The sequence below is a fragment of the Myxine glutinosa genome, chromosome 1, assembly GCF_964187855.1.
Source record: "Myxine glutinosa chromosome 1, kmMyxGlut1.1, whole genome shotgun sequence".
Classification (NCBI taxonomy): domain Eukaryota; kingdom Metazoa; phylum Chordata; class Myxini; order Myxiniformes; family Myxinidae; genus Myxine; species Myxine glutinosa.
The window spans coordinates 356,854,577-356,882,083 of NC_136261.1; the positions used below are offsets into that span (position 1 = coordinate 356,854,577).

General features: G+C 46.0%; 2 protein-coding genes across 2 annotated transcripts in view; both read right to left on the reverse strand.

Moving 5' to 3' along the window:
• Window positions 1–27,507, reverse strand: part of POLN (DNA polymerase nu) — a 94,621-nt gene that overhangs the window by 66,959 nt on the left and 155 nt on the right. The gene's annotated exons all lie outside the window — the stretch shown is intronic.
• On the reverse strand, window positions 426–27,475 carry HAUS3 (HAUS augmin like complex subunit 3). Its single transcript, XM_068099165.2, has 6 exons — window positions 26,339–27,475; window positions 16,840–17,325; window positions 16,367–16,660; window positions 15,148–15,293; window positions 2,324–2,558; window positions 426–1,913 (listed from the first exon to the last, which is right to left on the reverse strand). Exons 1-6 carry the CDS (start codon window positions 26,732–26,734, stop codon window positions 1,635–1,637), a joined length of 1,836 nt encoding a protein of 611 aa, XP_067955266.2. The 5' UTR covers window positions 26,735–27,475; the 3' UTR covers window positions 426–1,634.

Genomic DNA, 27,507 nt, shown 5'->3' on the forward strand with positions numbered 1-27,507 from the left:
GGAAGAGTGTAGTCATGTAATATCTTGTGCTCACTAGTTTATTGCAATTAATATTATGTATCTTAATTTGTAGTGTGGGTTGGTGGGTTGGTGGGTGGGGAAGCGAGTTCTCATAGCAGGCATGATGCTAAAGGTTGAACTCTGAAAAACGCCTTGCAAATAATTTCATCAATTTCCATTTCGTTTGTGATATTACTGACATAGTTTGGAGATAAGAAAGCTAAATAAGTCAGGGATATTTGTCCAATAATAATGTAAAACGAAATCATCAAAATCAGTACAAACACAGACCAAATTGTTGTGCATTGGAAGTGATAATGGATTAAAGGAGAATTTTATTTAAAGTTTTTAAGGTTGGCAGTTACCGGTACTGTTTTTAGGAAGCTCAGCATAAGTACAAAAGTCAATTGTAGCAATGATACAAATGTATGTTGTAAAATATTTAATTCTGACGTTTGCCCGAGAGGGAAAAGACATAAACCTGTTCCACATGAAGACCATTTAAAACGACGAGGTAAAGATCAATGCATCTCATTGAACGGTACTGAGGGATGAGAACACTTTTTTTTTTCTTTTTTTTTGTATACAAAGTCAAGGCTCGTGTAAGAGCTAAATTCAGAAGCTAAAACCACTTATTAAAAGGTTATTGCTTTCAGTGTTTACAAAGTGTTCATAATACAATTTCATCATCGACAAAATGTGAGATGGCACAAGCATTCATCACGCACATTTCAAAAGGAACGCCAGAAGTTTTACTGTCGATAATTTCCAATTTCCATCAGGAAATAAAGCATTGTCCATTTTCTTGAAACTACTGGAAAAAGACAAAACTCCAACGCTCGGGATCCACTCAACCAATGCTCGGGATCCACTCAACCAATGCTCGGGATCCAATTATTACAATGATTTGATGGTCCAGTATCTCAACCAGAGATAAAAATCAATGCGGCACCTACTAAAAGTAAAACTCAAACTCCAAAGGGACAAGTTGTGGACAGCTCAAGCTAGGCCTGCCACCTTCCCTGTCCGATATTCATCGACAATCATCCAGTACTGTACATTGCGCCATTCAGGCTAGGTGCGTATTCGCAGGCTGGATCGGCGCGCCGGTGCGGACCAGCACACTCAGAGTTGCAGATCCATGGGAGAGGCCAATGACAACAGTTCACAGTCTTCATCTCCTTCGAAATATATTTCTCGTATAGAAGCACAACTCAACAACAAAAATACAATCAACTACTGTTTATATGAGTAATTTTATTTCGAACACAATTTCGGTTACATAAATAAATGCATTATTATTATTAATGTCCTGGATTGTCCCTGGAAAACAGGGAGTTTGAGGAATCCAGTGAATGTCACAAAGACCTGTCACTGCAAAATTCGATTTTCTTCTTTCTTCCACACCATGGGAGGGTGTCGCAGGCCAACAATACCATGATGCAAAGCAGGTAGAAACAGCAGAGCAGGGGAAACGAGTCTTAAAAAACCAAAACAGTACTTCAAACTTCAAACGCTCAACTCAAACTGGGTCTTCAAGACACCAGACTGCAGATGTACCCCTCCATGCCAACAATGGCGACATAACGTTTATAAAATATCATGAAACCTGTAAGACTCAAAACAACTGTTTGTCACACGTTTTTCCAAGCTTTTCCAGATGATCCAGCCACCTTGAATGGGAATGGAACACCAGCTTGTTGAACCACCTTTCCCTGTTCCAAGTCGCCCACAATGCGTGGAAGAAGGTCTGGCTGCAGGAGGAAGTGAACGTAGAGCTCACGTCTGGTACGGAGGTGCGGAGAGGCTGCTAGTCTTTGTTGCTGCGTCTTTATTTGACGGAACAGTTCAGAAACATGGGGAGCGAGCAATTGGAGCTTCTCTTCCAAATCCTGGATGGCATCATGTACAGTCTGGGGACAGTGGAATGCGATACAAGGTAAACCAGTGCAGAAAATAAATTGTAAAAAGTTTTTTCAACATGCAAAAATCCTTTAAAACATTGATCTAGCTTGTACAGAGATTACTTGCAATACATGGACATTTGGAGACATCAGCGTACATTTGCATAAATTGGCAGACAAACTAGAATGTCATTCGGAAAACCGCATTACCTCTGCCAGGCTAAACAATCCATGTTTTGTACCCACTGATAGGCCAAATCTACATCCGGACCTGAACCAAAAACTAATCGGATTGTCTTTGTCACCTGCCCAAATTATCCACAACTTTAAGATATCGTGCTATATATCGTTTCCCCCACCTCACCACACCAACCCCTTTTCACATAAGACTTTTGAGCAGAAGAGCAATTTCTACATACCTTTGGCGTAAGCAATGGAGGGCCATACTGAAAGCCTGCTGGTGTTGGGTACACAACTTTCTGAAGGGAATCACATGCTCCCACAACTTCAGAGAGCCTGTGCTGAGTACGACTCCTAATGTCTGCCAGCCGCAGTTCCAGTGAAACATTCTCCTCAAAGGTCTCCTCCACAAGCTTTTCCAGGCCACTGTAAGTAGGCACGAGCTCTTGAGCATTTCCAAGGAGTTGGTATAGTCTGTAAAACAGAAGACAGAACACAAAAGGAAGAAAGGTTGTTGGCATACAAATTGAGAAAGTGAAGGCAAAAAAGGGATAGTTAAGTGAAAAGGAATATATAAAACAGTATTAACTAGAAGGGGACTTGGTAGAGCACATACAGTTTACGCATAAAGTAGAGCCATGCAGCTCGTCAGAGTGCATACAGTAGAACCAGGTTTGGTAGAGCACATACAGTAGAGCCAGGCTCAACAGTTTACGTTTTGCATCCCACTGATAGGCCGGCTCTGCATCAGTACTTCAACCAAAATGTAATTAGCTTGTTCTTGTCATGGCAGATTTGTCATAATCCATCCACAACTTTTAGTATTGTTTTTGACCACATCTCTCAATGGTTAAGAACCACTTAACAAAAAAAATTAAAAAAACTAACGAGAACAGCACTCCGGAGAGAGCATCTTCTCGCCTCACCTTAAGCAGTTCTGGAGAAAAAGGTTTTTTTACGTTTTTATTTTCAAACCAATATGGCTGCCAGACCACGTGACCAATGATGTCATAAATTTTATTTTTCACACACACCGGGTTGTAGCTCAGATATACAGTCGTGGCCAAAATATTGGCACCCTTGTACTTTTTTCAAATAATGCACCATTTCTTCCAGAAAATTGTTGAAATGAAAAAATATTTTGGTATCCACATACGCATTTCTTTCGTTTGCAGTGGAACAAAAGAAAAAAAGCTGAAAAAATGAATAAATCCTAGCTTATTCCACACAGAAATCTTAAAATGGCCTAGACAATATTATTGGCACCTTTTAGAAGTTGTTAGAAATAATTAGATTTCAAGCAGGTTATTCTCCTTTACTTTGGAATTGAAATCACCTGTGGTCAGTTGCAGGTGTCTGCAATATAAAAATCACTCATTCAACCAGTTTGAATAGAGAAAAGGAGTCATTCTGCTGTTTTGTGTCACTGTGTGTACCACAATGAGCATGGAGAAAAGAAAGAAAACCAGAGAATTGTCTGAGGAGGTCAGACACAAGATTGTAGCCAAGCACGGACAATCTCAAAGCTACAAGTCCATCTCCAGAGACATTGATGTTCTTGTGTCCACCGTGCACAATGTTAACAGGAAGTTTAAGGCCCATGGCACTGTAGCCAACCTCCCTGGACGTGGCTGCAAGAGAAAACCTGCTCTAAGATTGCAGCGAAGGATTGTTCGAATGGTGGACAAAGCACCTCGATAAACTGCCAAACAGATTCAAGCTGACCTTCAGACACAAGGTATGACAGTTTCAACTTGCACCATCCGTCACCAACTCAATGAAAGGGGGTTCTATGTAGGAGACCCAGGAGGACCCCACTGCTGAGAAAGCGCGACTGGACTTTGCCAAAACACACCTGAACAAGCCAAAATCCTTCTGGGAGAATGTCTCGTGGACAGATGAGGCCAAATTAGAGCTTTTTGGTAAAGCACATCAACTCTTTGTTTACAGAAAACAAAATGAAGCCTTCAAAGAAAAGAACACCTTCCCGACAGTCAAACATGGAGGAGGTTCAGTGATGTTTTGGGGTTGCTGTGTTGCCTCTGGCACTGGGTACCTTGAATGTGTGCATGGCATCATGAAATCAGGAGATTACCAAGGCATTTTGGAGCGCAATGTTCAACCCAGTGTCAGAAGGCTGGGTCTCCGTCGAAGGTCATGGGTCTTGGAGCAGGACAATGACCTCAAACGCACTTCCAAAAGCACCCAGGAATGGTTCAAAACAAAACGCTGGACTGTTCTGAAGTGGCCAGCAATGAGTCCAGATCTAAATCCCATTGAACACCTGTGGAGAGATCTAAAAACAGCAGTTTGGAAAAGGCACCCTTCAAATCTGGGAGAACTGGAGCAGTTTGCACAAGAAGTGTGGGCCAAACTGCCAGTAGAGAGGTGGAGGAAGCTCATTCATGACTTTGGGAAGCGCTTGACTGCAGTTATTTTGTCCAAACGCTGCGCTACCAAATATTAAGTCGAGGGTGTCAATAATTTTGTCAATGCCATTTCTTTTTATTTCCCGATTTAAAAGGATATGTTAAGTTCTGAATCAAAAACAAAGGTTCTGTGATATTAACAGTGAAATAAAGAACTGTGGAGACTTATTTTTAGAGAATATTGTGTTATTTGAAAAAAGTGCATGGGTGCCAATATTTTTGGCCACGACTATGAATTTTCACATTTTTCGGATAAGGATTTTGATTATGGCTGGAATACCACTTTACCAATGATATCATCATTAACTATATACCCCAAGGGTAGTTGATGTACACCAAGTTTAATATTTTTTTTTGCTGAGTGGCTTTAGAGAAGGGGATGTCAAAATATTTTCGTTTAATCCAATATCGCTGCCATACCATGTGACCTATGACGTCAGAGTTAGCAATAAAATATTCTCCATGGAAAGTCCCTCCTACCTTTTAAAGTTTTGCATCGATCGGACAAGCAGTTGCAGAGAAAAAATAATTTTCAACTGAAAATATAGATGTGGACACGCATGCTACACACGTTACAATAGTCTCGCAACTCCTTCAGGATGGGACCAATTTAAAAAAAAAAAATCACATCTGGATCGGGATCTTCACCAAAATAAAAGCAATTCTTCCGTGTCACACACCCAACCTGTCCACCAAGTTTCGTCCAAATCCAGCCATAACGTTTTGAGATATTGTGCTATATATCGTTTTTGGCCTGATCTCTCAATGATGAAGAATCACTTCTAGTATCCGGATGTTCACCAAAATCTAATCTACTTGTCCTTGGTCACACACCTTTAGTAGTAATTATGGAAACAGAGGAAAATCTGGGTGTAAAATGCAAACAACATGCAATCGAATTGCATCTCTTGCGTACAAATCAAATATTCCATAGTACAGTCATGGAAACAGAGGAAAATCTGGGTGTAAAATGCAAACAACATGCAATCGAATTGCATCTCTTGCGTACAAATCAAATATTCCATAGTACAGTCATGTGTCGATATGGTAAACTATGAACGGTTGTCATGTAAGCAATCAGAAAGTGCCACACCTGAATAAGAACTAATAAAATATAGGTTTATATATCATTGTGTTGTGAATGTTCGGTAAATACTATGGCTCCGAGGAAGAAAATATCATAGGAAAAGCATATACTAATGAAGGCTACTCCGTGCAGCAGATTGTAGCTCGACTTCATGTTTCAGCAACGGCCGTATGGAAGACCCTGAGCAGGATACCCAAAACTGCAACTGTTGAAAAAAGAAGCGGTTGAGGAAAAAAGCCGAATCTCTCCAAAAGTGATGTTAAGTATTTTAGGGTATGTTCTCTACATGATAGACGACGATACAGTCGAGATATTGCGAACTACCGAGCTGAAAAGTATAGGCGTTGACATTTCTTCAAAAACAGTAAGATATACATTCGCACCAGATGGTCTCGGTGGATGTGTAGCTACCCGAAAAGCCTTGGTGAGGAGAGGCATCCAAACAAAAAGGATGAAATGGACAGCGAAAATTAAGCAGTGGAATGACAAACCATGGAAGAAGGTGATGTTTGAACTATTTAGAAATAGTCAACAGCAGTGCGTTTGAAAGTGGACCTGAGAACGGGATAACAATGTACAACAACTGCAGTGAAGCATGGGGGTGGATCAATACGAGTGTGGGGGCTCCATCTCAGCCAAGCATTTCAGAGATTTACATCAAATTTAAGGTAAACAGACTGCCAACAGGTACAGCCAGGTTCTGATCCATTCTCTCAGGAACACAACACATTAGATGGGGATTCGTCTTCCCCACATAACAATGACCCTAAACAGACAGCCGATGTGGTGAAAAACTATCTGGAATGTAAAACGTTTGATGGAACACTCCAAAATATGACTTCACCTGCACAAAGTCCTGATATGAACATAATTGAGGCGATATGGGGTTATATGGATAACTAGCAGAGTTACCCGGCGTTGCCTGGAAAATAAAAAGTCACGCAATTTAGTTTTGATATTCTGTTTATTATACCCTTCTGTTAACACCATATTCTTTGTGGGTTTTTTATAGTCAGAGGAAGCCACGCCCCTTGGGCACGCCCTGCTGCCACACCCCTAATCTAAATCTATTGCGCCCATGTTTTTTGTCGTGAAAAGCTACCCCCCATGCACCCCCTCCCTCTGTAAGTCACTTCCTTCGGCTGTCCATGAGGCACAACAGAGCAAACAGACGTTCACAAATAGGGTTATATAGATGAGAAAGTCAAAGATCAGTCAAACACATCGGATGATTTGTGAAAGTGCTACAGGATATTTTGACTGCCATTCCACAATGGCGAACCATATGGGACCATGAAAACAAGGTTTTGTGCTCCACATAAAGCAAAGAGCTCACAACCAAAGTACTTATGCATTTGTACAACGTATCCATTTCATTTTTGCATACCTTCTGTAATAATGCATTGTGTATATATTGTTGCGGTTTTGAGAGTGTACATATAACATCATTAAAGGTTAAAGGTTAAAGGTTTGCCCCCAGTTAGTCCACAAGCAACACGTAGGCCCATTTAGGATATTAGTTATGTCATAGTCTATGTGAGTATAAGGCCATTTCCCTAGTATCATCTGCGTTGCATAAAAGAAATAAGATAGGCCACGTTCATTTTGCCTCCACCCTCCGAATCTACCTCGTTGGGCAGAATCCATACCGCGCCCCATTTTGGCTATTGCACCACGCATTAGGATGCTCCCTGGTCAAATGACACGAGGTAGGCCTGAGAGAGGGAGGAGCACGGCGTCGAGGTTGAAGCGGGGGAGACAGCAGCGGTAAGAGCCATAACCAATCAGGACTCGTGGGGAAAGGGCGTGCTAGGAGGACTTGTTGGGAGAGCGCACTGTGAAAGGACTTGTTGGGAGAGCGCACTGTGAAAGGACTTGTTGGGAGAGCGCACTGTGAAAGGACTTGTTGGGAGAGCGCACTGTGAAAGGACTTGTTGGGAGAGCGCACTGTGAAAGGACTTGTTGGGAGAGTGCACTGTAAGAGGACCTGCACGATTCGTGCGTGAAGGAGGACTTACGCAACCGCGCTGGTATCAAGAGGACTGTGCTGAGAGGACTGGTTGAAGCAAAGGGCTGTGAGGACTTGCACGGTTTGCACTTTGTAAAGGACTTGTATTGGGAGCGCATACTAATTCGTATTGGGAGCGCATATAGCGCCGGTCCAGTTATTACGTACGCAGCCACGCCAGCGTAACCGCCAAGCCCAGCTTACCGTTCGCCCCGTAATTGTCCGATCCGCGCCAACGACCCGCGGGGAGTTTCTGCCGTCCTGACCATCTTCTTCGCGGTGCGATTCGGGGGCCCGGAGAACGAACTGCCTGGACGCCATCCCTGACCATCAACCTGACCATCTGCAATCCCCGTGTGAGTGTGAGTGTGAACGGGCCCGTGTCCTGGGATAAGTATAAGACTGTATAAGGCTGCACTGTGTGTTCTTCTTCTTCTCATTGTACATAGTGTAATAAACCAATCTGTTCTTCCTATCTTTCCTAATTCGACCGTATCAGTGTTTTCCTCCATTGGGTAAGCGTGGCACGATCAGAACCGCTCGGATCGGGTTTAGTCATTGTTAACGGCTCGGATCACGGTTCGCTACCACTCGGCGTTTCCACCTATAACCGCGATTCGAGCAAGGCTTATTTCCTTGCTTCCTGGGCAGCGTTGGTAATTAGGTATTAGTGATCAGTCCTATGACCCTACTCAACGCTGTCCGGAAGCGACGTCATAGCCCCGGATCCCGTCGGCGAGTCAAAGACAAGGGGACTAACCCCCCCCCCCCCCCCTTGGTAAGGGGAAAGGCCGACGCTGAGATCCGCAATAATTGGTGTCAGGAGTGGGATTGGACCCGAAGTTCGCCTAACGCATTCCAAATTACGAGCGGCTGAAATTTAATTAATAAAACCAAATTTAAATTCGTGCCATGGATAACCAAGATGGTCGGATGCCGGTGGGGGTACATGAGGAGGATGAGGAATTAGAACTAACCCAGGACCCCCGGAAAGGACAGTTGGCAATGGAGGAGAGAATTGATGAGGGTGCAGCAGTAGGGGTGGCAGGCGAGGAAAATGGTGGCGCCGCGCACATGGCTGCGGTAGCCGAGCCCGCGGTGCCAATGGACATGAACCTCTTTATGGCGCAAATGAGGGCCTTTATTGTCAGGTCGGGTGAAGCCACGGAAGAACTAAGTAACCAATTGAAAGTAGATGGGGACAAATCAAGCGCAGAAATGAAAGAATTGGAAAACAAAATGGGGGGCCAAATGAAGGAAATGGGGGGCCAAATGAAGGAAATTGGTGGACAGATGAAAGACGGGTTAAATAATTTGGAACATAAAATGGGGGGGCAATTGAGGGAAATGGGGGACAAATCTGCCCGGGAAATAAAACAGATGGGGGATAAATTAGAGGAGGTAAAAAACGGGCTGGAAAGCAAAATGGACGCCCAAAAGAACGAATTGGAACAAATGAGGGTGGCATCTAAGAGGGAAATAGAAGAAATGGGGGAGGACATAAGGCGCGGGTTGAGCGAAGAGGTCGCGGGGGTACGCGACGAGGTAAAGCAGTGCGAGGAGCGCGTGGAGAAGGAGGTGAGGAAGAGTACGGCTAGGTAACAGGGGGGTATAGAGGAGTTGACGTGGGAAGTAGAGAAGCTGACAGTGGGACAAAAAGAGTTAAAGGAACAAGTGGGTAAGAACACAGACATGATAGGGGGACTGAAATCAGCACAAAAAGAAATAAAAAAAGAACTGATAGCGACGAAGAAAGAATGTCAGATGGTACACGAGGGGCTGACAAAGAGGTTGGATGAGGTGGTAGAGACGTTGGGGGCGAGGGAACGAGAAGTCAGGACCCATAAAGAGACGACCAAGGTGGCCTGAGAAGAAGACATTGTGGGGGCGCACCGGGAAATAGAAGAGGTGAAACAAAAATTAGAGGAGGTAGAAGAAGGTGAGTGAAATTAAAAAGAGACGGCGGGAGACTAAAAATGAAATAAAGGAGGAGGTGATGGAATTTGTACAGGGTCTGTGTTCACATCGTGACGACGTGCTTGCTAACCAAATAAAGAGTTTGCAGGTGGCGGGGGAGAGGCGAAGAGGAAGAAGCGCCGAGGTGAGTGGCGATGATGTCGGAAATGTATATGGTGTGAGGGGAGGTTCGATGAGCTTGGGAGTGGGCATAGACCCGGGTGTTCATGAGAGGCCAATGGTAAGGTGTGCGACTGGTCCGGAGTGCGTGGAGAGAGAGTGTGCGCAGGGATGTCCGACCATGGGGAGTGCGAGAGGTGTTGGTGAGCCAGGGTGTGCGAGTATGGAGTGGGTAGCGGGTTGCGAAGAGGCAACCCAGGCATCGACACCGACAGGGGCAGTATTTAGAGGGACGAGGGACGCACGCGAGCCCCCAGGGAATAGTGTAGTATGGGGGCCCGAACGGTTCGGCCCCGCGTTAATTCCGCAGGGAGCGACGCACGGGGTCCGGCCTTCGGGCGGCCATAAGGTTCCACTCGCGCCGTATGATGGCAAGAGTGATTTGAGGGCGTACCTGGTGCAATTCGACCACGTGTGTAGGGGGAACGGTTGGAATCCGGACGAAGGTGGAGTACACCTTGTGGAGGCGCTGCGTGGCGGCGGAGGTTCTGACGGCCTTACCACCGGGTGCTATCACCCTGCCAGACCTCCGTGCGGCCTTAATTAATCGTTTTGGCATTGAACAGCAGAGTGAGCTTGTTAAAGCTCAGCTCGCAGTGCAAAAAAGAAAGCCCCAGGAGACCATCGGGGAGCTTGCGTATGACATTCGCCGCGCAGTAGGGATCGCACACGCAGACATGGCAGCGACCTCCCAGGAAAGCTTGGCGCTGGATCATTTCATTCAGGCCTTCCCGGACCCCGAGCTGCGGCAACAGCTCGCCATGTGGCGCCCGCGGACTTTGAGCCAGGCAGCCGACGCTGCGGCCCGTTGGGAAGCAGCGAGGCCCATGGCCCGGGGAAGCGACCGCCACGCAGTGGCGGTGCGACAGGTAGGGCCCATGAATGGTGGCGGCCCCCTGAGAGGGTCCGCCCCCGAAAGGGGCCCTGACCTGGAAAGCATGGTCCGAAGGCTGGTGGACCAGCGCCTGGCGGGATTTGGACCATGGCAGGCGGCTCCGGAGGTGGCACACAGTAGGCCACGGACAAATGCCCCAATAGGACTTACGGGGAGGTGGGGGGGCAATTGGAATTCCGGAGGCAGGCACCTTACCAGGTGAGGTGTTTTAATTGTAGCCGGCTGGGTCACCGTGCGTGGGAGTGTCGAGCCCCGTGCCGGTACAGACCCCGGCAGCCGGGACCATCAACTCCGCCTGGTACGAGTCGGACAAGCCGACCCCAGACACGGCCCGGGAAACTAATATGTGCCGAACATGCAGGGCCGTGTTCGGTAGTAGGGGTTTGGGAAGAGCCCTCATTGACGCGACAGGTCATCTATTGTGGCCAAATTGGTACTGGTAGTTTGACAATTCGGTGCAAAATTGCTGGCGTGGGGATCCCGTCGGCTCGTCAAAGACAAGGGGACTAACCCCCCCCCCCCCCCCCTTGGTAAGGGGAAAGGCTGACGCTGAGATCCGCATCAATATTATATACATCTCAGTTGCAATTACATCTTATTTAGACATTTTTGTGTTATGTTTTTTCCATAATGACTTCCAATACTGTATATATACACAAAGAATTAAGTTAAGCACCCCCCCCCGTTTTTGTACAACCTCGCACATTACAAGTTTGTTGTCGTCAAAACAGTGTAATATACCCATGATATTGCTATATTTTCTGGAGAAGTGATATTATGGTCACATAAAAACATAACAATCATGCCGTTTTCAATATTTTATTCTGAATAATTTAAGGTGAAATTTTTTGGGAATTTTAGGCATATTTTCACCTCAATTTAAGTATGGAGCTATAGGTCCATCACGGACAGTGTGGATGACGTTTATGTTTTCTAACGTACAGTCATTGTTCTGAGAAGACCTCTAGCGATCTTTGCGTCAATAACGTGTGTAGGACCCACGTGATCGGATCACTGACTCAACCCTACGTCTCATAGACCCTGTAAGCCGTCGTATGCGTTGCTGTGGCAGGTTGTTCCATTCCCGATGTAATGCACGTTCCAATTCATCCAGATTGGCTATTGGAGGGACCATCTTCGCAATTTGTCGTCCCAACATGTCCCAAACGTGCTCGAGGGGGTTCAACCTGCCACAGCAACGCATACGACGGCTTACAGGGTCTATGAGACGTAGGGTTGAGTCAGTGATCCGATCACGTGGGTCCTACACACGTTATTGACGCAAAGATCGCTAGAGGTCTTCTCAGAACAATGACTGTACGTTAGAAAACATAAACGTCATCCACACTGTCCGTGATGGACCTATAGCTCCATACTTAAATTGAGGTGAAAATATGCCTAAAATTCCCAAAAATTTTCACCTTAAATTATTCAGAATAAAATATTGAAAACGGCATGATTGTTATGTTTTTATGTGACCATAATATCACTTCTCCAGAAAATATAGCAATATCATGGGTATATTACACTGTTTTGACGACAACAAACTTGTAATGTGCGAGGTTGTAAAAAAACGGGGGGGGGTGCTTAACTTAATTCTTTGTGTATACATGGGCATGTTGAAAAGTAATGCTTCCGATTCTTTTTCTCCACAACAGGTAGATATTCAAATGAAACAAGGACAGATACTGAGATAATTCCTAATTCTACCATGGTGCATATTTATGTCAATAAAATCACCAATGCAGTCCACACATTCCTGCCAACGTTCATTAGGTTTTGCGATGCCGTCATGATAGAGCTGCGCGTCTTGCGAAGTTAACCAGCGCTTCACAGTACGGCCTCGACATCTTCATTTCTCCACGAAGGTTTCCTTAAGTTTGGGGAAAAGATGAAAATCTGATGGAGCCAAAGTCTTCGCTGATGATCCTTTGTGGCGATACTCCACTGACCATCCCTTATTCTTAGCATCATAATGATGCACCCAGCTCCCATCTCCAGTCTCCAGTCAGTCATCCCGACTCCCATCTCCAGTCAGTCATCCCGACTCCCATCTCCAGTCAGTCATCCCGACTCCCATCTCCAGTCAGTCATCCCGACTCCCATCTCCAGTCAGTCATCCCGACTCCCATCTCCAGTCAGTCATCCCGACTCCCATCTCCAGTCAGTCATCCCGACTCCCATCTCCAGTCAGTCATCCCGACTCCCATCTCCAGTCAGTCATCCCGACTCCCATCTCCAGTCAGTCATCCCGACTCCCATCTCCAGTCAGTCATCCCGACTCCCATCTCCAGTCAGTCATCCCGACTCCCATCTCCAGTCAGTCATCCCGACTCCCATCTCCAGTCAGTCATCCCGACTCCCATCTCCAGTCAGTCATCCCGACTCCCATCTCCAGTCAGTCATCCCGACTCCCATCTCCAGTCAGTCATCCCGACTCCCATCTCCAGTCAGTCATCCCGACTCCCATCTCCAGTCAGTCATCCCGACTCCCATCTCCAGTCAGTCATCCCGACTCCCATCTCCAGTCAGTCATCCCGACTCCCATCTCCAGTCAGTCATCCCGACTCCCATCTCCAGTCAGTCATCCCGACTCCCATCTCCAGTCAGTCATCCCGACTCCCATCTCCAGTCAGTCATCCCGACTCCCATCTCCAGTCAGTCATCCCGACTCCCATCTCCAGTCAGTCATCCCGACTCCCATCTCCAGTCAGTCATCCCGACTCCCATCTCCAGTCAGTCATCCCGACTCCCATCTCCAGTCAGTCATCCCGACTCCCATCTCCAGTCAGTCATCCCGACTCCCATCTCCAGTCAGTCATCCCGACTCCCATCTCCAGTCAGTCATCCCGACTCCCATCTCCAGTCAGTCATCCCGACTCCCATCTCCAGTCAGTCATCCCGACTCCCATCTCCAGTCAGTCATCCCGACTCCCATCTCCAGTCAGTCATCCCGACTCCCATCTCCAGTCAGTCATCCCGACTCCCATCTCCAGTCAGTCATCCCGACTCCCATCTCCAGTCAGTCATCCCGACTCCCATCTCCAGTCAGTCATCCCGACTCCCATCTCCAGTCAGTCATCCCGACTCCCATCTCCAGTCAGTCATCCCGACTCCCATCTCCAGTCAGTCATCCCGACTCCCATCTCCAGTCAGTCATCCCGACTCCCATCTCCAGTCAGTCATCCCGACTCCCATCTCCAGTCAGTCATCCCGACTCCCATCTCCAGTCAGTCATCCCGACTCCCATCTCCAGTCAGTCATCCCGACTCCCATCTCCAGTCAGTCATCCCGACTCCCATCTCCAGTCAGTCATCCCGACTCCCATCTCCAGTCAGTCATCCCGACTCCCATCTCCAGTCAGTCATCCCGACTCCCATCTCCAGTCAGTCATCCCGACTCCCATCTCCAGTCAGTCATCCCGACTCCCATCTCCAGTCAGTCATCCCGACTCCCATCTCCAGTCAGTCATCCCGACTCCCATCTCCAGTCAGTCATCCCGACTCCCATCTCCAGTCAGTCATCCCGACTCCCATCTCCAGTCAGTCATCCCGACTCCCATCTCCAGTCAGTCATCCCGACTCCCATCTCCAGTCAGTCATCCCGACTCCCATCTCCAGTCAGTCATCCCGACTCCCATCTCCAGTCAGTCATCCCGACTCCCATCTCCAGTCAGTCATCCCGACTCCCATCTCCAGTCAGTCATCCCGACTCCCATCTCCAGTCAGTCATCCCGACTCCCATCTCCAGTCAGTCATCCCGACTCCCATCTCCAGTCAGTCATCCCGACTCCCATCTCCAGTCAGTCATCCCGACTCCCATCTCCAGTCAGTCATCCCGACTCCCATCTCCAGTCAGTCATCCCGACTCCCATCTCCAGTCAGTCATCCCGACTCCCATCTCCAGTCAGTCATCCCGACTCCCATCTCCAGTCAGTCATCCCGACTCCCATCTCCAGTCAGTCATCCCGACTCCCATCTCCAGTCAGTCATCCCGACTCCCATCTCCAGTCAGTCATCCCGACTCCCATCTCCAGTCAGTCATCCCGACTCCCATCTCCAGTCAGTCATCCCGACTCCCATCTCCAGTCAGTCATCCCGACTCCCATCTCCAGTCAGTCATCCCGACTCCCATCTCCAGCGATTTACACTTCATATCACTAACGTCGTGCTGCCCTATGCCATCTTGACTATTGTAGCACTGAAGCATTTCATGTCAGAATCACAAAACTTTGCACCCAGTGGTGGGAAGAAGTAATATGTGGGATGACCTTAGTTTCATTCGAATATCTTTGCCCATTTTGGATAAAAAGAAAAGGAAGCATCACTTTTCAACGCACCCACGTATAATGAAGTCAGCAGAAAAATGTGAAACCCGAGAGGGGAAAACAAAAAGCAGGGAAAGAAGGAATCTGAAGTGGTGTGGGGGTAGGAGTGTGAGGGAATTGAAAGCCAAGCAAGAGTTATATGAAATACCAGGCTGAGGAAAAACCTACATTAACCTCTCACCGAGTCATGGTCGAGTCACTTGGTCCAATGAGATCGCTTTTGTCGTGATCACGCCATGCTGCCGAGCTGAACAGCGTTTGCAGTTGGGTGGAAAGAGTCTTCAGTACATGCAAAGAGTGTCCAACATTCTTCACGATCTGAACCAACTGGAAATATGGTAAAGATGAAAACTTTATGACTCTGGCACTTCGTGCTGGAGAGTATATTTTTGTGTTCAAAGTTCACAGAGTAAACACATTAGGAGGCGCCGGTGTACTTTTACATACCGCAAGACGAGGTGGTGCAACCGTTTCCATCTAGCTAGTTTCTGCTTAATTCTTTCCAAGAAACCCTCCCAATTTTTTTGTTCATATGCTTGCAATCCTAGAAATAACCCTAAATATTTAAACCCCTTTTTATTCCACTGCATTCCTCCTGGTAACACAGGCAGAGCTGAGGAAGGTGGACTGGGGCCCACCCATAAGGCAACACTTTTGTTCCAATTTACTTTTGCCGTGGAAGTGAGCTCAAACTGGGACAGACATCGAGAGACCTCACCCCCATCATTTTGGCTGGAAACAGCAACACAAATGTCATCCGCATAAGCTGAAATGACCATTTTGTAGTTTTTTGTTAAGGAGACTCCTTCCACTGAGTTGCGGAGCAAAGCTAGTAAAGGTTCGACCGAGTTAGTAAACCTGGTGTTGGCTTCGCGCGTTGGCACCAGTCGGGATGGTGCACTGACGCAACCTGGTGCGACTGTTGGCACATCAGCAGTCGGGATGGGAGTTAGGGTGCTGGCTTGGGATCCTAGGATCCTGGGTTCGAATCCCGGTCGATCGCTGAATTAACGCCAGGGGGGTCGACTCAGCCTGTCATCCTTCTGAGGTCGGCAAATTGAGTACCAGCTTGCTGGGATGAATGATCCCAGTGCGTACCCCGATTTAGAATAGGTACACCGTATCCCTGCGCAGGGTAAGAGCGTGACCAAGGGTTGGCGTCAGGAAGGACATCCGGCCATAAAAACATTGCCTCAAACAGGGAACCATGATTGTCATGGGGCCCGCAAGGCGAACCCTAGCTCGAGCGGGGAAAATGGCCTTAAAACGATCATTCATTCATTTTTTTTCAAGACGAGGCCCGGACGTCCAGGGGAAAAAAAAGTATCGACTTGTACAAAGAAAAATCGGTAAATCAGAAGGAGGTTAATAGAAACATTCCAAAAGCTCTGTTGCAATACCTGCTGATGGTGCTTTAGCTCTCCTTCAAATGCAGTCCTCAAATAGTCAAATCTTTCACTCTGCTCAGTAAGGTTATGGATGAGCCAATCATGATGATTGGACAATGCAGCCTGCCTGGAGAGCCTTCCCTCAAGCTCTTCACAAACAACCGGTGCGCAAACAGCTGGAGTAATGTCTTGGAACAACAGGGGCAAAGTGGACTCGCGCAACACATAAACCTCCGCTTTTGTCAAATCCAGGTCCTTCTGAACAGTTCCGAGCCGGGCACAAAGATCGCACAGGGGTCTCTTGTTCTGATGGTGCCAACGAGAACGTTCATATTTAATATCAGGTAATAACGTAAATAAAAGAGCAAAGACAATACATTTCAAAGTCATCATTGTCAATTGCAACCGAAATTGTGATTCGAGTTATCGGTCGCTCACCATCAAACCAATTGCGAATCGACAACCGCACGTTGTCAAAGACCTACCAGTATGCAAGCTTGCCGATTTGGACGTTTCTCTGCCCATGCCAATGCTGCCTTCAGTCCTTTCTCTCGGGAACGATTGACAGCCAGTTGCCAGCGAATGAGTGCAAACTCGGTGCCCAGTTGCACGCATTGTCGATGCCACTCCTTGCGATCTCGGGTCTCTACTGCTTCGTCGTCCTTCACTTCTGCCTTCAGCACGTACACGGCCAAGTCGCTCAACAAGCGTTCCTCTGCTGCAAGGTAACTCGTCAGATCCTGCCCAGAAAGGAATGGCCGTGCTCCGATAGAACCGCCTGCACCCTGGATGCCATCATGACAATAGAATTTTGATATGTCCGAAATGTGAGCAACAAGGTCGTCCAATGTCACATTGATTTCCCCATTCTCCGTTTCCAGGGCCTTGCGTGAAGCATTTAGCTGCTGGGTAACTATGACCTCCTGGTGCTGTAGGTTGGACAGTCGACGTGACATACTCCTGGTTCGATCCTTCGTAGAGGTAAACGGAAATTTGGAAGTTAAGCACCGGAATAGACAAGGTGAAAAACGAAAGTATCAGAAAACATAAAAGTCATACAGAGTAACATTTCCTCAACCACAGGTGAATGTAACACAAATCTCAGGCTTTGGCCTACAGTACCTTGTCCACAGGTTTACTGTGCTGTCCATAATAAACGGCTTAGCGTGACGTACATCATTATTTGCTATTTCACAATAAACCTCGTTGCTTTGCAAGTCATAGCAGGGCGCATTGGGAACAGGAAGGGCGATGAATCGAAGAAGAAGCTCGGTCAGGAAGAAAAGGTTTCGTATGAAAAAAGAATTCTGAAGTGGTATTTGTAGGTGGAGATGGAGTTGGTTCAGTGGAAAGGTGTTATCACGGTTGGGCAGAAAGAGAGAGGACATACAAGGATGTGAGTTAGCGAGGGTTGGAGTGGGGAGGCAGTAGGGGGAAGGGGAGGAGGGGCAATGAAGCATGCAGTCAGTTGGGTGAGGAGATGGTAGGGTGGCAGGGGGGGCAGCAGTGTTGAGAATTTTGAAAGCTGTGGATGTGAGAGCACAAATTGGGTGAAGAAAAGTGATGGAGAGATGTGGTAAAGGAGGAGGTCTAGGGATCATCACAGAGGGGAATTTTGACTCGACTGTATGGGGTTATGGCATTGCAACCAACCATCAAATTTGATAATCAATAGGCAACTGTGATAAAAAAAAAACCCAATGGCAAAGATGATAAAAAGATAAATTTTTACCCTAGCCGCCCGAATGCCAAATCTCAATCACGACAAATGATTTGCTACAATAACAAGGGGATGACGTGAGGGGAGGGGTGAGGGCGATGCAGTAACATTTCACCCCCTTTATACCCGTTTCACACTTGAAAACCTCGGAGGTATCTCGAAGGTAAATCTGATTCTACCCACCGCTAACTCCCAAAATTCGGAGCTTTCACACTAAAAGGAATTCATAGGGCCAATATCATGGGGTATTTTAACCCTGCTCAGGACCAGAGTTATTGTGGAGTTAACACTAGTACCACAGGGTATTAGAAGTCATGTGAACGAGTGGGTTTATTTAATTGCTGGGCAAGGGTTTATTTAATAGGGTGTGGTCAAAGGTCAAAAGTATTGTTTACTGGTGCTCGGTCGACATGTAGAATGTTGCTCGCCAAAGCCACGGACAATACAAGCGCAAAAACAATCGATAAACCTGAAATATCGCTCTAAATATTCTTAATCTTCGAAGCTGTCAACAGCGTCACCCACTCTGGTAGGTTCGCGTACTACTTCGTTGCAATATATGAAAATGAAAAAAAAAAAAAAAAAAAAAAAAAATTGGGAATGAGCACCATTTTTTATGTTGTGATTCATGCGGCCACTGTATAGCAAAGCATTGTGGGTCCAATTCGATTCATGTGAGGGTAATCACAAATGAAGTGTGAAAAGGCACTGAAATACCCCGCGGAAGCTCGTCCTGGATTAAGCAAACGACGGGTTAGCGAAACCGGTGTAAATAACCATGGGGTAAGAATTTCTTTACCCCGGGGTAAGTGCATCCCGGCCTGGGTAAGCAGTGTGTAGTGCAAAATGGGTATCAATTATCCATGGGAAGTCATTTGATCAAACAGATGACATTGGAAGTTGAGCAAACAAAGCAGATCTAGTTGATCTGTTTGTGGATTGCGAATCACTTGAAATCATGAATAGTGTGAAAAGCATCGAGTGTGTTTACTTTTTGAAATTTTACTTTTTTACTTTGGTTTGGGGGAAGTGAGGGAGTGAGATGAGTGGGGGAGAGGAGTCGAGTATCGAGGGTGAAAATGAGAACAAGAGGGGGAGGGGAGGAGGTGAGCGGTTATAGAGGTGAGTTGTGTGTGCGCACACAGGATGGAGACAGCAAGCTAGTGTAGTTGGTCCAACAAGTCAGCCAGGGCAGCGCTGCCGATTGATAACCTGAATGTCCCAAATTATTCAAGATGGTACTCGCTGTGCCAGGCGAGCAGCGGTTCAGAAGTGAGGTCAGGTTAAGTAGTTTGAATGTGGGATTAATGGGGGGGGGGGGGCAGAGAGGATAGGGGTCGAGGTGGTGAAGATTATGCAGAGGAGTAGGTTAGAAGTGTTGCATGTGCAACATGGAACGGAGAAAGTGCGAGGAGGATGGTAGGAGGATACAGGATGCAAGTGGGGATGGAAGAGGAGGAAAAGAAGAAGCTAATTGGCTTACACTATTAGGCAAGATGGCCTCGAGGTAAGCCCTCCAACCTGTGTTCTAATCCAGACCCAGCTAGAAGCAGTCATCATGGTATTTCACAAGCAGGGTGATTCATCAATGTGTGCCGTCCCTCGGATAGATGTTAAACTGGGGTCCAGTCTGCCAGCATTAGTTGGTGGACGTTAACGACCCCACGTTATCCGATGCGAAGAGTAGGCCAAATTACAAATTCCTGCCCTCAGTACTGCTGGGAAGGCAATGGCAAGCTACTCTATAACCCTTGCTCTGGAAACTCCTTTGGCAGCACCGATGCTCTGTTAAGGGTTCGGGTTAGGGTACATCGGAGAGCGAGACATTTGGCTAAGTTAGAAATATTAAAAAACAATTAAAGGAACATGGTGTTTCATTCTTATGACACTCAACCATCCCAATCCTCGATCCTCCTTTACCCCATTTAGCCCCATCCCAACCTCCTGACTTATAAATCTCAGCATTTCCTCGAGCCCTCCCATCGCACCTCTTTTCCTGTCCGTTCATTCCATTACTGGTTGTGTCCAAAAGCACAAAAGGTTTGTTCACTGAACCTCGTCTGTCTGACAGAGTTTGATATTTCATGTGCTTTTTCCTAATCTCCAACACCTTGACTTGTGCAGTACGTTGAAATATATGTAAATTCAAACCACTCCGATGAATACGAAACAAAAGGAGATTTTATCATTATTCATCTTCATCGATGCTTCTTCAACGGCCCCAATTATCCCCACCTTCTGGTGGGGTCAAGCGGGGAAGTCATTCACAGCCCAACTAGCCAGGCCGGACATTTTACTGAAGGTGAATTAGGCAGAGGTTTGTAAATTGTTCAACGCGTCGGAGATACTCCTCAAAGATAACTACCCTTCATCTTCAATGAGATACTCCTCAAAGATAACTAGCCTACTCTTCAATGAGATACTCCTCAAACATAACTAGCCTACTCTTCAATGAGATACTCCTCAAAGATAACTAGCCTACTCTTCAATGAGATACTCTTCAAAGATAACTCATCTACTCTTCAAAGATAACTCGACCACTCTGAGATACCCCTCAAAGATAACTAGCCTACTCTTCAATGAGATACTCTTCAAAGATAACTCGACCAATCTGAGATACTCTTCAAAGATAACTCGACCACTCTAACTGAGATACTCTTCAAAGATAACTCTACCACTCTAACTGAGATACTCCTCAAAGATAACTAGCCTACGCTTCAATGAGATACTTTTCAAAGATAACTCGACCACTCTAACTGAGATACTCTTCAAAGATAACTCGACCACTCCAACTGAGATACTCTTCAAAGATAACTCGACCACTCCAACTGAGATATTCTTCAAAGATAACTCGACCACTCTAACAGATACTCTTCAAAGATAACTAGCCTACTCTTCAATAAGATAATCTTCAAAGATAACTCGACCACTCTAACCGAGATACTCTTCAAAGATAACTCGACCACTCCAACTGAGATACACTTCAAAGATAACTCGACCACTCTAACTGAGATACTCTTCAAAGATAACTAGCCTACTCTTCAATGACATAATATTCAAAGATAACTCGACCACTCTAACTGAGATACTCTTCAAAGATGACTCGCCTACTTTTCAATGAGATAATCTTCAAAGATAACTCGCCTACTCTTCAAAGATAACTCGCCTACTATTCAACGATAACTCACCTACTCTTCAACGATAACTCGCCTACTCTTCAACGATAACTCGCCTACTCTTCAAAGATAACTCATCTATTCTTCAAAGATAACTCATCTACTATTCAAAGATAACTTACCTACTCTTCAAAGATAACTCGTCTACTCTTCAACAGATACTCTTCAAAGGTAACTCGTCTACTCTTCAAAAATAACTCATCTGCTCTTCAACTGAGATACTCTTCAAAGATAACTCATCTACTCTTCAACTGAGATACTCTTCAAAGCTAACTCGCCTACTCTTCAAAGATAACTCACCTACTCTTCAAAGAGAACTCGCCTACTCTTCAAAGATAACGTTTCTGGGATATTTAATACCCAACGCTCCCAATGCTGGCAGACAGCTACTCCAACCCAACGTCCTTACAACAAACGGCACACACCAATGTATCACCCTGCATATGAATCACCAGGATGGAAGTTTATACCTGGGTTGAGATTCAAACCCAAGCTAGACAGGTCAGAGGTGTGGGCACATACTGTACCTCTAATAGTATAATGTATCCTGCTAGCCAATCGGCCATAATCATAATAATTTATTAATAAAAGATGTTCGTGTGTGTATGTGTGTGTATGTGTGTGTAGTGTGTGTAGTGTGTGTAGTGTGTGTAGTGTGTGTAGTGTGTGTAGTGTGTGTAGTGTGTGTAGTGTGTGTAGTGTGTGTAGTGTGTGTAGTGTGTGTAGTGTTGCGGTTTTGAGAACCCCTCAGTTTGTAAATACTTGTAAATAATATTCCATCATTTAAAAGGTTAAAGGTCGCACCCATAGTTAGTCCATATGCAACACGTAGGACACCATAGGAACTTTAGTTATTTCCTTATGTGTTTCAGGTAAGGCCGTGTTCCCGATAGTTGAATCTGCGTTGCATCAATGAAATAAGAATAGGTCTCAATCCATTCTGGCCATTTTGCCAACCTCTCTCCCAATTCTATTACGCGCCTTCGCTTGCCAGCAGCGTTCGCTGCGTTGAGCTGAAGTTTGCTCAAACAAACGCCATTAACCACGCGGTCAAGCTCGAGGAAGAAGGGGGCGGAGCGCCGGGAACGAGGCGTAGCCCTGTCAACTCACCGTCAAGGGCTGAGCTGGTGAGCCCTCGCCAACCAACCAGGGCTGAGGTAAGCTCACTGGCGGGCGTGGTTTCGAAGTGCGCGCATTGATCTCAAAGCGCATTATATAAGCGCGTGCACAAAACCCTTTTACGGACTCGTTGGGAAAGGCGCTTGATGAACTTATTGATCGGGAGGCGCGCTTGTTTCAACGGACTGCGCCGGGGATTGCATTGTACTGACTGCGTGCAAGAAGAACTGCGTGAGGGTGCCCTTTGATACGAACTGCCTTGTTGAGACGAACATTACTAGAGAGAGAGAGAGAGAGAGAGAGAGAGAGAGAGAGAGAGAGAGAGAGCGCATTGGCATGCTATACGTCTATCCCGTGCGTAGCCTTCCAGTCACCCCCCCACCCCCCCCCCCCCGAGATACGTAAGGTCCGCTCGCGTCCGACGATACGCGCAAAGCTGCCTGCCGGGTTTTGCCCGCGGCACCGGAGCCTGGACTGGAGTGGACCGGCGCCAGATCCCATCGCCTGGACCATCTGCTTGGACCTTCCTCCCCTACCACTACAATCCCGTGAGGGTGTCTGTTCGTCCTGGGGTCGTAATAAGTTAAGACTGTATAGGTAAGCCTGCCCTGTGTCCTGCTTTTTCTTCTTCTCCTTGTACATCCTTTTGTTTCCTCTTAGTCAGGGCCCTTAGGGATATTTTGGTTCAAATTCTTCCAAAAGCATCAAATTTGGCGCAGATGTTGCCCATGCCATACTCTTTCGATTTTTGACGGGCGCCAAGGGCGGTATGATCCGGGGACCATACCGGTCCATCCCGCCATGTCACCTGACCTATGATGTCATAATTAGGATATGCATCCAATCACATGGCGTACTATAAGTGGTCAAAGTTCAAAATGAATCGATCAAAAAATGAAGGCAGGGATCCATTTTTAAGGTTTTCATAAAATCCAATATGGCCGCCAGATCACATGACCTATGACGTCATATTTATGACATGTATACAATCATGTATACATGAACCCGGTTCATGATCACATAAAAATTAAACACAAGGATATGGCATACAGTTCATAAAACATCAAAATCCGTACCTTTGTAATTAGACTGATGAACTGCATATGCCTGAAAATTAGGAAATAGACATGTAAATATTTCCTCTTATAACTTGTCAAAAATAAGGTCAGAGTTCGATTACCCAACCCAGAAACATAAAATGGTGAACCTCGCGTAAATCTTGACAAAAAACTCAAAAACCGACATGTTTGACTCAAAAATGACCTTTAAGATGACCTTGAGGGTTGACCTTGACCTCGAATCATGAAAATAACATCATAATTGGATTCCTCGACCTCTAAAACCCCTGAAAAGTGGTTTCATACATGATTCCAACCCTTTTGGTTATTTAACTGATTTTCCTCTAATCCGGGTGGCGGCCATTTAGTATTTCGCCAATATGGGCCCCCCGTGGGGGGGGGGGGCGCCCGTCTTGGCGCCCGTCAAAAATCGAAAGAGTATGGCATGGGCAACATCTGGGCCAAATTTGGTGCTTTTGGAAGAATTTGAACCAAACGGCCCCAAAATATCCCTAAGGGCCCTGACTATCTTTTCTTGTACATTTGTAATAAACCCACTCTTTGTTCTTCCCCTACTCTGGTTTCCTCTTATCCGATCGTTTCGGTCTTTTCTCGATTGAGTACCTGTGGCACGATTTGGAAACCGCTCAGGATCGGGTTAGTCTTTGTTAATGGCTCGGGCCGCGGATTGCTAACCGCTCGGCAATTTCCATCTTATCCGTGGTTCGAGCGGGAGTTATTTACCTGCTTTACGGTCGGTTTAGTAAGTAGGTATTTGGGACTTCATTGACCAATCACCCAAGCTAATTCCGACCGGAAGGAGCGTTATAGCTTCCAGGATTGTGGGACGGCCAGCTTAAAAGACAAGGGGACTTAACCCCCCCTTGATAAGGGGAGAGCCGACCCCCGAATCCGCAACAATATATCTGTATGTATATATGTATGTATATGTATATATGTATGTATATACAGTATATATATATATATATATACGTATATATATTTATATATATATATAATTATATATATATATATATATGTTAGTGAAGAAGAAGCATGACCTCGAGCTTTAGCAGTTCCTACTGTCATAGAATCATAAACCGTTATCCTTGGAAAGTTAATAGATTTACTCAAATTGAAAGAAAAATGCGTCTGTTTGAGCATAAAGATACCTGTTTGAAACAACACAACAGTAACCGAACAGTAAAAACACAATGTTGTAAAATATCCTTTTTATGTCCGTCGACCAAGTCGCCGGAGGCATTACGTTTTCGGGTTGTCTGTCCGACTGTCCATCCGTCCGTGATAAGTTATCGCGGCAACGAAAACCTAACGGCTGAAGGGATCTTAGTCAAACTTGGTACATCTATCTATAATTCCAGTAATCTCTGTCTGTACGTTTGTACGTTTGTACGTTTGTCTGTTTGTCTGTGACCGCTGTTTCTCGACAACTACCGGTCCGATATACTTGAAACTTGCCAGGTATATTGCTGGGGACCCGAGGATGTGCCTTTTCAAGGTTTGAAATTAATCGGACAAGTACTTACCGAGCTATGGCGATTTAGCCGTTCGCCGTTCGCTTTGCCGTTGCGAATGGACCAAACCATTCATGTAAATAGAGGGGGGGGGGGGGGTTCTGTGGTCGTTCGCTTTGGCTTTGCGAATGGACCAAACCATTCATGTAAATAGAGGGGGGGGGTTCTGTGGTCGTTCGCTTTGGCTTTGCGAATGGACCAAACCATTCATGTAAATAGAGGGGGGGGGGTTCTGTGGTCGTTGCGAATGGACCAAACCATTCACATCGAATCATCGAATCACATCGAATGGACCAAACCGTTCGCTTTGGACCAAACCATTGCATGTAAATAGAGGGGGGGGGGGTTCTGTGGTCGTTGCGAATGGACCAAACCATTCATGTAAATAGAGGGGGGGGGGGGGTTCTGTGGTCGTTACTGCCACGTGGTTTCAAAGTTTTTTTTTGTTGTTGTTGTTTGCACGCATGTTTTTTTGCACCCACGTATGGGCACGCCCTAGGATGTTTACACACACACACCCCTACACAAATTTTTTTTTTTTTTTTTTTTTGGCAAGGAACGGGCACCCACGTACGGGCACGTCCTAGCTTATATATAGTACGGGCATGCCCTAGTGTATGTATAATGAGGGAAAGATCAACCGATTAGATTTTGGGGTCACACGGTCAAAGTAATCTCGACAAGAGGTCATCTTAAATAAAAATGATGTTGCCACACCAACTCGTGAACCAGTGATAGGATTTTGAACAAACTTGGTATAAGTATTATGATGCAAAGATGAACCCATTAAATGTTGGCATCAAGAGGTCAAAGGTTAGAGATCATGTCAGGTGAAATTGTGACAAAGTGGGACCAGCTGAATAGATTTAAATCAAACTTTGCACAGGTGTGTATGACGATGTAAACATGAACTGATTAAATTTTGGGGTCAAGGTCAAAGGTCATGTGAAAATGTGGTAACGTGAGAACAGCTGAATGGATTTAAATCAAACTTGGTAGAAGTATTATAATGATGTAATAATGTGGGCGGAGGCATAGCAGTCGACGTCGTGACGTCAGAGTGTCGTTCTAATTTTCACTTATTTCACTTAATTTTACATCCTGATTGAGATTCACAGATAGACATGCAATATGTTTGTGACGTACAACATGCCGACTTTTGATTAGACCGAAGCAATGAGTAATAAATGGGCACGGCGAGTAATAATAATTCCATTATTCACATTAACATTTCTGATATTGAGACAAAATAAGCAAATATCCACCAATCGACGGAAGTCTGCCACATGTACACAAATCGTTTAAAAGGCTTCACTTCACCCATGGCATGATCAATGAGAAACATGTTTTTATGACGACAGAACACGCAAACCAACCTGCAGCATCTTCCGGCGGTGCACGTGCGATGCTCTTACATTCTCCAACCTTCTAATCTCCATCTCCAGATCGCGTAGCTCACGATCTGCTGCGTCGTCGTCGTCCACATCTCGCTCTTCGCGTACGCCCAGCGGACCGCTCGATAAAGCCTGGACGGCAATCTCCAGGACGGAACGTTCCAGCAGAGGCTTCCCGGAGCTCAAAAGCTTCTCCGTTTCTCGAAGCTCTTTCTCCGAGACGACGTTTTGCGGACCGAGATTGTCACAGAGCCACGAGAGAAACGCAGCGACAGAGGGTGAGTTAAACATCCAATCGAGATCCGATCCGCGGAGGCAATCCGCTTCGGGATAACCGATCCGGCAGAGCATCTGGACAAGCTGCTCTCCTGCGTTCATGGTTTTCCCAACTTCTGTCCTCTGAACAATGATCTGAAATCAGTTACTTGGGCGGAAATCAAAAATTTATCAGATACATTCCACTGAAATGGATAGGATATTGAAATGGGAAGTTGTCACACAGATTAGGACTCAAGGTCCTCAGGTCAGGATCCATTAATTAGCATAATTCTTACGTCATCGATGATATTGAGTTTTTCTTTGAGAAATAAATTTGAAGTTGAAAATTTGAAATTTTCAAACAAAATTGAAAATTTGAAGATTTTCTCATCGAGATAACATTTCGTCTTCTTCTTAATTGCCACCTTATTCCTAATTTCCTGTAGGTTGGACAGGGAAGGCTTGACCCAAGTCTTTCACGAACAGGCTGCCAAGGCCTGACGTCCGACAAAGGTTAGGGAAGGAATTTTGTAATTTCTTCAGGGTGCCGGCGATAGCTCGCCTACTCTTCACGAAGGACACCGTCACCGTGGGTTCTTTAACGTTCACCAATACTGGCAGACAGGACACCCAGCTTAACGTCCATCTGAGGGACGGCACACACATCGACGAATCGCTCAGCCCGTGATAGGCTACACCAGGACGGAGGTTTATTGCTGGGTCGAGATTAAAAACGTTTAACCTTACAATTACATAACGACAAATAACATGTCGGACGGGGTGTCAAGCCAGCTGTCCTGTATACATACAGTAACAGTACACAACAATGATGATTGATGACGTAAAATATATTTATATATTACGGGTTTGTTTTTGTTTTTTTGCAAGAACGT